Source organism: Podarcis vaucheri (genome assembly GCF_965113315.1).
Source record: "Podarcis vaucheri genome assembly, chromosome: 13".
In the NCBI taxonomy this organism is placed as follows: domain Eukaryota; kingdom Metazoa; phylum Chordata; class Lepidosauria; order Squamata; family Lacertidae; genus Podarcis; species Podarcis vaucheri.
In genome coordinates, this window is record NC_138751.1 from 3190449 (window position 1) to 3203040 (window position 12592).

The following is a 12592-nucleotide window of genomic DNA, read 5'->3' on the forward strand; positions in this document are numbered from 1 at the left end:
AAGTGTTCTCCTACTGGTTTCTCTGTTTTGTGATTCTTGATGTCAGATTTATGTCCGTTTGCAGTACACTCCTTTATCCTCTGTCTTTTCTTCCAGTCAAGAAACAAGTCGAAGGCCAGTTGGACAACTTAAAGCAAGACTCGAGAGCTTTCCGCTGTGAGCTAGTGGAGATGAGGAGCAACGGTAAGGGATCACACATTAATTCCATCTCCTTTAAATAAAAGGACACATTCCACTCCTGTAAAAACACGCTGGTTCCTGGACCATCCGCAGGCCGGATTGAGAAGGCGATTGGGCCGGATCCTGCCCCGGGGCCTTAGCTTGCCTCCCCATGCTATACTCTTGGATATCCCATAAGGGGAAAAGGAGCAGTTTTTTCTTATAACAGTGCCGAAAACATTTCCCGCCTCCCACAGAGGTGGGGGGTTACGGGTGCAGCTCTTGCAAGCAGGTAACCACTCCCCGAACCTTTCCTCTCCCCTCCACCGTCCGCTATAGGGAGCAAAACCGGGTGCTGCCCAAAAGGCTGGAAGAATTTCGAGGAGAGCTGCTACTGGATGTCTCAGGACACGGCTTCTTGGAACCAGGCGAAGCTGGACTGCGAGAAGAAAGAGGCTCACTTGGTGGTCATCAACTCGCCGCAAGAGAAAGTAGGTGGGGGGTGGGGTGGGGGTTTTGGAGGCCTGTCCCAGGGTGGGGTGGTGGTGGGAAAGGGAGTCAAGTCCTTGTGTTCACCTGGGGACGTGCCAGTCCTTGAGATGGGCGCGACAGCACTTTTTCCTCTTTGCCGATGGGCCCGCTCTCACTCAGATGAATTCCCCCCACCTCACTGAACAACCCTTTACCCAAAGATTTCTAAAAACCGAGATGGTATGTGTGATGTTGTTGGGGCCATCTCAGGACTATGTAATTGCTCATCGTCTAACATTGTGTATGCCATCAAATGCCAACAGTGTCCTTCAGCTCTCTATATTGGACAAACAGGCCAAACCTTACGCCAAAGAATAAACGGACATAAATCTGACATCAAGAATCACAAAACAGAGAAACCAGTAGGGGAACACTTCAATCTCCCAGGACATTCTATACAAGATATCAAAGTAGCTGTTTTACTACAAAGGAATTTCAGAAATAGACTGGAAAGAGAAGCTGCTGAATTGCAACTCATTACCAAACTTAAAACCATGGAGAGACCTGGTTTGAACAAAGACATTGGATTCTTATCTCATTATACATGACTAAGCCATTTTTCACCTTCTCACCCCTTGCCTTTTCCTGTAAGACCTATTGCAGTCGTTAAGAGTCGTCAACAGGCTCATCTCAGCTATCTGCCAATCTCCCATTCCCACCACCCTTCTGAGTAATACCCCTCCCCACCTTCTCACTATATAGAAGGATCTGGCAACTTCTGTTTCAGTGTATCTGAAGAAGTGTGTCTGCACACGAAAGCTCATACCAAGAACTAACTTAGTTGGTCTTTAAGGTGCTACTGGAAGGAAATTTTTTATTTTCCCTTTATTTAAGTTTGCAATGGCAGCGTGTGCTCAGGCTTGCTTAAGCCTCTATAATAATCACTCTGGTAATTTCCCCTTTATTCCCTCTTAAAATAGAAGACACGACACAAAAGTATACAAAAGTATAAAAAGAGTTTACTCACATTCTGTTCACAATCAGATCCCAGAAGGCAGACTTAAACTTAGTGAAGTAATATACATTTGGATTCTATCTTATAAGAAGATAGTCCCTTTCTCCTCTCTTGGCTGGGAGCCAAGAGGGCATCTTTAGCTTAGCAGAGGTTGCTTGTTCGATGGAAGAGAGTAAGAGAGAGGTGGCTGCCCCTGCCCTGTACTTTTATCATTACCTGCACAGGTGAGGCCACACCCACCTCTAGTCACATGCGGAGGAAGTCTGTCCCAGGAAGTTTACCTGCTGGCTGGACAAACATCCCTCCCCATGTCTAAACATGTACACTCTAGGAATGTTGTAATTGACTGCTCTTTTTTTTTTTTTTAGAAAAAATTTTATTGCAAGTTTCAAACAAAGAAAAGTCACCAAACATATACAATACCTTCACCAAAAAATAACAAACAACAAGAAACATAAATAGACAGAAACATAGACATAGAATAAAGAAAATCCTAACTGTTCATAACATATTTTTCCAAAACTAACTGGACTTCCTCACATCTCCCTTCACTGCGTTCTCGGTACTAGAGTTATAATCAGCAATTTATTACCTTATTTCAATTCTTATTTTGTACTTCTCCAATATTATGTCTCAAACTTCAAATAATTTTTGTCAAATACTTATCAAATACTTATCAGCTTAGTTTCAACATAATATTACTTCAAATTTCATCTTTTTCATAAACATCACTTAGTCTCATATATCTTTCAAGTAAATTGCTGGTGCCATGTTGTTTTCAATCGTGCAATTTCTTATCATTCATACAGTTTATATTGTTTTTGTAAATAGTCTTTAAACTTTTTCCAGTCCTCTTCCATTGTCTCTTCTCCCAAGTCTTGGATTCTGCCAGTCATTTCGGCCAGCTCCATATAGTCTATCAGTTGCGTCTGCCACTCTTCCAGTGTGGGCAAATCTTGTGTCTTCCAATATCTTGCGATAAGTATTCTTGCTGCTGTTGTTGCGTACATAAAAAAAGTTCTGTCCTTCTTTAACACTTTCTGGCCAACAATGCCCAAGAGTAATTGACTGCTCTTGTGTTTCACATCCCACAAAAACATCATACCTAATCACAGAAGGAAGCAGTTTACAGCGGAAATCCTGTCTGCCAGGGTACCTGATAATGGTCCCTGATTGCTTTACCTGCGCAGCCTGGCCATTCTTTTGTGATGGTTAATGCTTTAATTCCTGAATCTAGGCTCACCCTATTCAGACACTAAGCCCTTAACACAGGTAAGCAAAAGACAATGGAGTCGTCCGCGACTGGACGTAATGGTCAGGGGATACCTTTATCTTTACTTTTTATTCTCCTGTGATGTAAGTCGTGGGCCCCGCCTGCTGGCCTGCTCCCTAAAATATCCCTGGTTTGCTCCTTTTTATATATAGGGTGCCTACATTCTGCATGGACTGGTTGCAGGGCAACATGGGCAAATGGCTTGAGATACCTATGAGGTCCATAAATGACCATATACCATATATTCAACACACAAAAACTGCGTCAATTTGTTGTTGGCAAAGGACAGCTGGACATAGAAAGGGCCCCATGCCCTTCAGTGGCTTAGGGCTTCGTCAAACCCAAATCCAGCCCTGTTCTCACTAATAAAGGGTTAACTCTGACTTTGAACGGTGTGATTTATTGCCTGCTTGCTCTTTGACATGCAGCGACGTTTCCTCCCCCCCTCCAGAGATTCGTGAGTCAGCGCTGGAGGTCCGGTGACATGTGGATCGGCCTGACGGACGTCACGGGAGTCTGGAAGTGGGTGGACGGGACTTCTTACATGCTCCAGCAAGAGTGAGTTTGATGCCCCATGCACAGACGCGGCTGTTTCCCACTCCACCCAACCCTCTGCAGTGCTGTCATTGCAGCTAAAGAAATCCCCCAAAAGCAAGGAAGAATTGCGTCCCAAAAGCAAGGAATGATTGGACTCTGATTAATAAAATACACACGAGGCTTGACCAGCAAGACTCTGTGAGAAAGTGCCAATAATACTAATAATACTAATACTAATAATTTATTATTTATACCCCGCCCATCTGGCTGGGTTTCCCTAGCCACTTTGGTCGGCTTCCAACAAAATATTAAAATACAGTAAAAGCTTCCCTAAACAGGGCTGCCTTCAGATGTCTTCTAAAAGTTTGGTAGTTATTTTTCTCTTTGACATCTGGTGGGAGGGAGTTCCACAGGGCGGGTGCCACCACCGAGAAGGCCCTCTGCCTGGTTCCCTGTAACTTGGCTTCTCACAGTGAGGGAAACGCCAGAAGGCCCTCGGAGCTGGACGATGGGGGTGGAGACGCTCCTTCAGGTCTACTGGGCCTCTGAGGCTGTTTAGGGCTTTCAAGGTCAGCACCAACACTTTGAATTGTGCTCGGAAACGCCAAAGATAACATTCAATTTTTAATCTTTGTTGGAAGCCACCCAGAGTGGCTGTGGAAATAAATAATAAATAAATAATTATTAGTATAAATAAATTATTATTATTATTATTATTATTATTATTATTATTATTATTATTATTATAAAAAAATTCCTTCCAGTAGCACCTTAAAGACCAACTAAGTTAGTTCTTGGTATGAGCTTTCGTGTACATGCACACTTCTTCAGATACACATTATTATTATTATTATTATTATTATTATTATTATTATTATTATTACTTCTGCAGCACACCAATCTAGCATATGGCGGCTATTCCCAGCTCTGTGCTTTATGGCAAAGTTGCAGCAACAGGGGATGATTCCCATTCTGCCAGTTTATATACCTTCTCCTGTCGGGCTGTGTTCCTGCAGCCGGAGACGACGCCCTCCTGGAAAAGTCCTCTGCTCTTTACTTTTCATTCTGCCTCTGGTTCAGGAGAAGCTGGGCAGCGCCAGGTCCTACACTTTCCTGGCCTGCCTCTTCTTCCAACCCCTCCACCCTCCTGCTCTGAAACTTCCCCCAACCCCTGATTATTGCCTCCTGGCCAGCGCAGTTCCCCACAAACCACCGCCCCTCTCTCCCCAGTCAGACTCCAGCCCCCTGCCCTAATGCACACTATCCTCAGCATCCTGCCTCAGGGCTCAGCTTATGTTGAGAAAGAAAGAAAGAAAGAAAGAAAGAAAGAAAGAAAGAAGGACTATATCTCACTTTTACAGAGTGTTCCAAGAAAGGCAATTTGCATTGTGCGTTTAAATTCTGGATGCGGAGATTTTAACGCCCGTGTAATTTATTCTCACGCTCGTAAGCTGCTTAGACTGTTTTGGCACTAATAATTAATGCCGGAATCCTTCTGTCTCAGGAGAAAAATGTATTTGTGTACTTTTGGGGGTGAAGTCTCGTACCTATGGGGCTGCCTCTCCTGGTATGTCCCACGGAGGACCTTATGGTCTTCAAACAAAAACATCCTGGAGGTCCCGGGCCACAGGGAGGTTAGGCTGGCCTCAACCAGAGCCAGGGCTTTTTCGGCTGTGGCCCCGATCTGGTGGAACGCTCTACCACAAGAGACTAGGGCCCTGCGGGACTTGACATCTTTCCACAAGACAGAGCTGTTCCACCAGGCCTTTGGCCAAGGCACAGCCAGACCCCCTCCTTCGGTAATCCTCATAGAACTCTAGCCCAATGGTTGCCATCAATTTGATTTTGAATTGATTTTAAAATTAATTGATTTTAGAATGTATTCCAATTAATTGATTGTGATTTTATGTAAACTGTGTTATTTTTACTGTTGTTACGATGGGGGTGGAGCCGCTCCTTCAAGGATACTGGGTCTTTGAGACCATTTAGGGCTTTCAAGGTCAGAACCAACACTTTGGATTGTGCTCGGAAACGTACTGGGAGCCAATGTAGGTCTTTGTGGTCTCAGCGGCTGCTCCCAGTCCCCAGTCTAGCTGCCGCATTCTGGATTAGTTGTAGTTTCTGGGTCACCTTCAAAGGTAGCCCCACGTAGAGCGCATGGCAGTAGTCCAAGCGTGACTGTAAAACTCTAAGTAAAAAAACTTGCTAGCACAAGTTAAAGGTAAAGGTAAAGGGACCCCTGACCATTAGGTCCAGTCATGGACGACTCTGGGGTTGCGGCGCTCATCTCATTTTACTGGCCAAGGGAGCCAGCATATAGCTTCCGGGCCATGTGGCCAGCATGACTAAACCGCTTCTGGCGAACCAGAGCAGCACACGGAAATGCTGTTCACCTTCCCACCGGAGCGGTACCTCTTTATCTACTTGCACTGGTGTGCTTTTGAACTGCTAGGTTGGCAGAAGCAGGGACCGAGCAACGGGAGCTCACCCCGTCATTGCGGGGATTCAAACCGCCAACCTTCTGATCGGCAAACCCTAGATCACCCGCGTCCCTAGCACACGTTAGGAAGAATAGTAATAAACAATATATCCTCTCCTGCCTTCCTGAACATTCCCACACAGAGATCTTTTACCTTTACCTTTTTTTACCTAAATCGGAGAACAACATCTCTATAGTATCGTGTATTTTATAGTATAGTATGGTGTATTTTAAAATGGGGTTTCAGAGTTTTTAGGGGTTTTTGAATGTTTTATGTAGTTTTTCAATTTCATTGTTCTGTATGGGACAATGACAATAAAGATATCGTATCGTATTGTATATCATATATCGTAACGTCGATATAACGACGCATTAAATGTCTTCCCCATCCCTCCTTTCAAGAACACTGCAAATGATGGATTTTTCCGTTCTGTTGTTTTAGGGACTGGGATGAAGGTCAGCCAGACCACTGGTACGGCCACGGACTGGGAGGCGGAGAGGACTGTGTCCAGGCTGTTTCCAACGGCCTTTGGAACGACAACCACTGCTCTCGCCGGTTCTCTTGGATGTGCGAGATGGAGCTGGGCCTCTAGGGGAAACGGGAAGGAATTTGGTACCTTTATGCACATGTGGTGGTACTGCACCAAGATAAGAGAATTTGGGGACATAACATACAAGGAACTCAAAAAGATCTTCAAATTCTCATTTCGAAAAACACACACACACCCTGAAGCCTTTTTGTTAGGTATTATGTCCACTGATCTACAAAAAACCCCACAGAACCCTCTTTATGTACACAGCGGCAAGGATTTTGATAGCATAAAAATTGGAAAGGCGATGTCATCTGTACAAAAACTGATTGGCAAGCAAAGACGATAGAATATTCGGAACTTGCAAGGATGACTGGGAGAATAAGAGGAAATTCCGGCCGGAAATTTAGTAAAGATTGGATAACGTTTAAAGGATATCTTTAAAAGTACTGTAATTACACAAATCTCCTGACAGATTAGGACTGGAGATTAGGATTGGAGTTTAAGGAAATTATAAAGTGAAAATTTCTACTGATAATTAATGGGAAAGAATAATAAAAATGAAGTTGCCTATAGATTAGTAAGATATAAAAAGCCCAATGAGGTGAATTGGAAGTTAAAGGGTACATAATGTCAAATGATGTGTTGTTAGTCAGTGTCTATGGTCTGTTTATGTTGTCTGTCGTTTTGTTGATGTTCTATGTAAATTGTTTTGTAATAAAGAATCTTTAAATATAAATGAATAGAGGAAACAGGAAGGTTCCCTCCACAAAACCTAGTTCTGTCACTCTGGCACGGAGAGTTCCATAAAAGTGATTTCTTTTCTAGTTGTATTTATGCTCTCTTTTTTGGAAATCATTTCAAATAGAAAATTTAAACAAGCCAAATATATCTCAATCTCTGAATCTCAATACTTCCCCCACCCTCCGTGGATCTCGTTCTCAACTTTTATAACTGCATATTATTCCATAATCTATATTTTATATCAATCCATATTATCCATGGTAATTGTTATACTACAAGGGAAATTAAAATCCTGCTAGTGTTTCCATCTGCTTGCAGGGGTCTCCTAAATAATAATAATAATAATAATAATAATAATAATAATAATAATAATTTTTTATTTATACCCCACCCTTCCCGGTTCAAAAACCAGGCTCAGGGCGGCTAACAACAAATTTAAAACACTTAATTATAAAAGCAGCATAAAATACAATATAAAAACATGAATGACAATAAAATTCCAAAATCAGTTCAGGGGAAATAAGCATTAGATAATCCCCAGGGCTAGCTGGCTGAATTGGTCCTACTTGGGCCAGCGAGGAGACCAGGGGAGAATTAGCAGTGGGATCCCAGAGCGGGTGATCTTCATAAAAAGGGAAGGAAGAGGAATAAAAGATCAGGCTGGATTCGAATTAAAGAGCAGGCGGAATAGCTCTGTCTTACAGGCCCTGCGGAAGGAGGTTAAATCCTGCAGGGCCCTGGTCTCCTGGGACGGAGCATTCCACCAGGTCGGAGCCACCACTGAGAAGGCCCTGGCGGAGGATAGTCTGGCTTCCTTAGGGCCCTGGACCTCTAATCTATAATTATTCATGGACCTTAAGGTCCTCAGCTTGTATTTTTTCCCCATTTTTATTAAAAGTTCTGGTCTTCTTGTTTCCTGAGTTTTCCAGTCACCTTTGTAGTTCATCAGCTTCACTTGACATTCCTCTCTTGCCATTCTTCTTTCCATCTCTGGGCTAGTAGCATCTGAGCGGCTATTGTCCCATATATAAAAAGTCCTTTCTGCTCCTTTGGTATATCGGTACCTATAATTCCTAATAAAAAAGTTTCTGGTTTTTTAACAGTCTATTTCATTTTTTTAAAAAAATCATTTCATTATATATCATCTCCCAGAAAGCTTTAATTACCTTACGCCAGGCATAGGCAAAGTCCGGCCCTCCAGATGTTCGGGGCTACAATTCCCATCATCCCTGACCGCTGGTCCTGTGAGCTAGGGATGATGGGAATTGTAGTCCCAAACATCTGGAGGGCCGGACTTTGCCTATGCCTGCCTTACACGGCCACCACATATGATAAAAGGTACATTCCTTTTTCTTTACATTTGATTTATTTATGCTTCCATGCCGCAACCAACCGCTTTATCCTCCTTTAAGTTCCTCCTTGCCGGTCACCTTGTCCGGGAAAAGCCTTTGATTGATCACCCTACTAGTCCTCATTGTAACTGAAGATGGAGAAGTCATGGTTGGGCTTTTATACGGCTTAGGACCCATGTACCTACGGGACCTGGTATGTCCAACGGAGGACCTTACGGTCTTCAAATAAAAACATCCTGGAGGTCCCGGGCCACAGGGAGGTTAGGCTGGCCTCGACCAGAGCCAGGGCCTTTTCGGCTGTGGCCCCGATCTGGTGGAACACTCTGTCCCAAGAGATCAGGGGCCTGCGGGACTTGACATCTTCCCGCAGGGCCTGCAAGACAGAGCTGTTCCGCCTGGCCTTTGGCCAGGGCACAGTCTGACCCCCTCCTCACAGATGGCCCAATGGTTGCCATTAATTTGATTCTGAATTGATTTTAGAATGAATTGATTTTAGAACGTATTTCAATTAATTGATTGCAATTTTATGTAAACTGTCTTACTTTTATTGTTGTTAGCCGCTCTGAGCCCGGCTTCGGCTGGGAGGGGGGGATATAAATAAAACTTTATTATTAGCATTAGTCTTATTTATACCCCGCCCTCCCCAGCCAAGACCGGGCTCAGGGCGGCTAACACCAGCTATAAAAACAATTGATTAAAATACAACTTAAAAACAAGATTAGAAAACAACATTAAAATGCAGCCTCATTCTGTAGAAACACAAATCAAATCATATAAAGTGCCTGGAAGTTCTAGTTCTTGTCGAAACCTCAAATTGCATGTAATCCCCCCCACATTTTCGCCCTGCCCCAGAATGAGTTGTGTTAAAATTGTTATTTCTTTTTTTACCGAGTTGCAGTTACTGCCAAGATCATATGCGAAACCAATTCTTTTGACAGAATTTTGCGTCGTCGAAAATACCCATGAATTTTGTACCATGAGCGATTGGTTCTTTAGCGAGATTTGCCGTTTCTGCTAGAATTAAATTGGACCTGGCCGCCATTGACCGCCTGCATTTCCTGGCCCGCTATTGGCCGAGGGGCTTGCGCGTGTCATGGAATGTTCATGGGCTTTCCGACTGGGGAAGATTCACACAAGACCAAGGCAATCCTGTGCGTTCACCATTAGGCAGAGACCTGACTTTCCCTCATCCCTTTTAATACATAAAACAGAAAATATATCTTGTTGTGAAGACAGAATAACAGAGATGAGGCAGGTCTGAGGCGGAAAATCTACAAGTTATGAACCTAAATAAATGCTTTTTTTAATCTTACAACCGAGTTCTGTTTGATTTTATGCAATAGATAAATGAAAATAAACAAACCTACACAGGAAATCAACTGTATCTTTTACGAAAACAAATAAAGCATGATGAGATTATCTTCCAAAAGGAATGTTTGTTTGCCTTTCTTCAGACATGGGTCAGTTGCCTTTATTGTATCTATTCATAAGAATATTTATAAACTGTCATTAAAAATAATGTTGTAAGGAAAAAACAAACTACTCCTTTTCCCTTATGGGGTATCCAAGAGCCCGTGAAGAGTCCTTACGTAGGTTCCCTATTGGCAGGAAAAAATAACAGAGGCCAACCAGAGAATATTGAGAAGCAAAGCAGTTCGTAAGCCTGATCTTTATTGATCTGTTGCAACAGGGTCCTTGCTCACCACACGCAGGAGGGAGGAGGAACCCAGAACCAAGGTGCGCCTGCCCTTATATAGACATTTTAAATTCCCTGCCCTGGAGCTCAAGACCACCCCCAGAAACATCATACATACATCACAGAAAAGGCGGTCTACAGCAGAAATCTGAGCGCATTATCTCCTGTCTGGCAGGCTACCTGCTAATGGTCACTTGATTGGATACCCTGGGGAGCCTGGCCAGTCTTTTGTAATGACAAATACTTAGTTCCTGAGCCAGGTCATAGGCTCACCCTGTTCATAACACAGACATACCCTTAAGACAGGATTTGTGAAGGAGGAGACAATGGGGAGGCTTTTCCATTTTCCTTTGACTTTGCAGAGAAAACATTTGGTCAGTTTGGGAATAAAAAATGGTTTCTGGTCGGTCTTCCTGTGCTGATCTATTTACGTGCTTGGTTGGTACATTTATGAACATGGAACATATATCTAAGACCTCAAAATTCCTATTGCAGAACAGAATGCTGGACTAGATCGGCCCCTGGTCCAATTCTGGGCTTCCTTCTGGAAGCTGACGGGAGTCGTAGTCCCAAACGTTTATAGGGTGCCAGCTTGGAAATGGGTGCCACCCTACAAATGGTCAGGCATCTGGGTTTGTGTCCTGCCTTGACCACCCCTCCCAGACCACCCCCACGGCTGTGTTCATCCCTTTGGCCTTGCGGCTTTCCTTGGGGGGGGGGGGGAGGGAGAGCAGGATCCCATCTCAGGGGGTTGTAAACAAAATCTGCCCTTTTTTCCCTTATGGGGTATCCAAGAGCCCATATAGAGTCCTTATGTGGGTTCCCTATTGGTAGGAGAAAATAACAGAGGCCAACCAGAGAATATTGAGAAGCAAAGCAGCTAGTAAGCCTGATCTTTATTGATCTGTGGCAACAGGGTGCTCACAGGACCCCGAACAAAGGTGTGCCTGCCCTTATATAGAATCATAGAATCCTAGAGTTGGAAGAGACCACAAGGGCCATCGAGTCCAACCCCCTGCCAAGCAGGAAACACCATCAGAGCACTCCTGACATATGGTTGTCAAGCCTCTGCTTAAAGACCTCCAAAGTAGGAGACTCCACCACACTCCCTGGCAGCAAATTCCACTGTCAAACAGCTCTTACTGTCAGGAAGTTCTTCCTAATGTTTAGGTGGAATCTTCTTTCTTGTAGTTTGGATCCATTGCTCCGTGTCCGCTTCTCTGGAGCAGCAGAAAACAACCTTTCTCCCTCCTCTATGTGACATCCTTTTATATATTGGAACATGGCTATCATATCACCCCTTAACCTCCTCTTCTCCAGGCTAAACATGCCCAGCTCCCTTAGCCGTTCCTCATAAGGCATCGTTTCCAGGCCTTTGACCATTTTGGTTGCCCTCCTCTGGACACGTTCCAGTTTGTTAGTGTCCTTCTTGAATATATTGTCAGTGTCCTTCTTGAATATATTGTCAGTGTCCTTCTTATATAGACATTTTAAATTGCCTTCCTTGGAACTCAAGACCACATCATACATGGATCGCAGAAGGGGTGTATCCCAAGACCAGCCCCCACAAACATCATATTTACATCACAGAAAAGGCTGTCTACAACAGAAATCCGAGTGCCTTGTTTTTACCCTGTCTGCCAGGTTATCTGATAATGCCTTATCTGATTGCCTTTCCTGGTAGTCTGCCCATTCCTTTGAGATGGCGATTTCCCAATTCCTGAGACAATGGGAAGGTTCCCCCACTCCCTCCCTCCTTGCAGAGAAAACATTTGGTCAGTTGGGGAGTCAAAATGGTTTCAGGGCGGTCTTCCCGTGCTGCTCCAGACATTGGTCCATTTATGAACATTTGTTTTATATATAAGACCTTAAATTTTTATTACAAGGGCAGAGGGGGCCAGTCCACCATCACCTCAGACCATGTGGGGGACCAGACTATATTTTTTTGGGGGAAATGAACGAATTCCTGTGCCCCACAAATAACCCAGAGATGCATTTTAAATAAAAGGACACATTCTACTCATGTAAAAACACGCTGATTCCCGGACCGTCCGTGGGCCGGATTTAGAGGGCAATTGGGCTGGATCCGGCCCCCGGGTCTTAGGTTGCCTACCCCTGTTCTATACCAATTGACTAAATTGTCTTGGTTTGTTGCTACGCTTTGAGCTTCTATTATTGCAGGATTGGGGGCTAATGAAAATCTCGTTTGCCTCAGTAATATTGATTGACTACCTTCTCTAATTTTGTTCATAAAATATTGATTTGTTTTATCAGTTGTATCTCCGCCATATGTTCTTTATTCAAGAACTGTGAAACCGTATTTTCCGCTCTATAAT

At 43.8% G+C, this 12592-nt stretch overlaps 1 protein-coding gene across 4 annotated transcripts in view; it reads left to right on the forward strand.

Moving 5' to 3' along the window:
* Nucleotides 1-9989, forward strand: part of LOC309518053 (asialoglycoprotein receptor 1-like) — a 35846-nt gene extending 25857 nt beyond the window's left edge. For all 4 annotated transcript variants that reach the window (XM_082197854.1, XM_082197857.1, XM_082197856.1 and 1 more), the window contains 4 exons: nucleotides 97-183; nucleotides 499-650; nucleotides 3370-3476; nucleotides 6377-9989. In XM_082197854.1, the coding sequence (XP_082053980.1) occupies nucleotides 97-183; nucleotides 499-650; nucleotides 3370-3476; nucleotides 6377-6527 (497 nt within the window). In that variant the 3' untranslated portion in view covers nucleotides 6528-9989. The remainder of the gene's footprint in view (nucleotides 1-96; nucleotides 184-498; nucleotides 651-3369; nucleotides 3477-6376) is intronic.
* Nucleotides 9990-12592: the final 2603 nt, after the last annotated feature.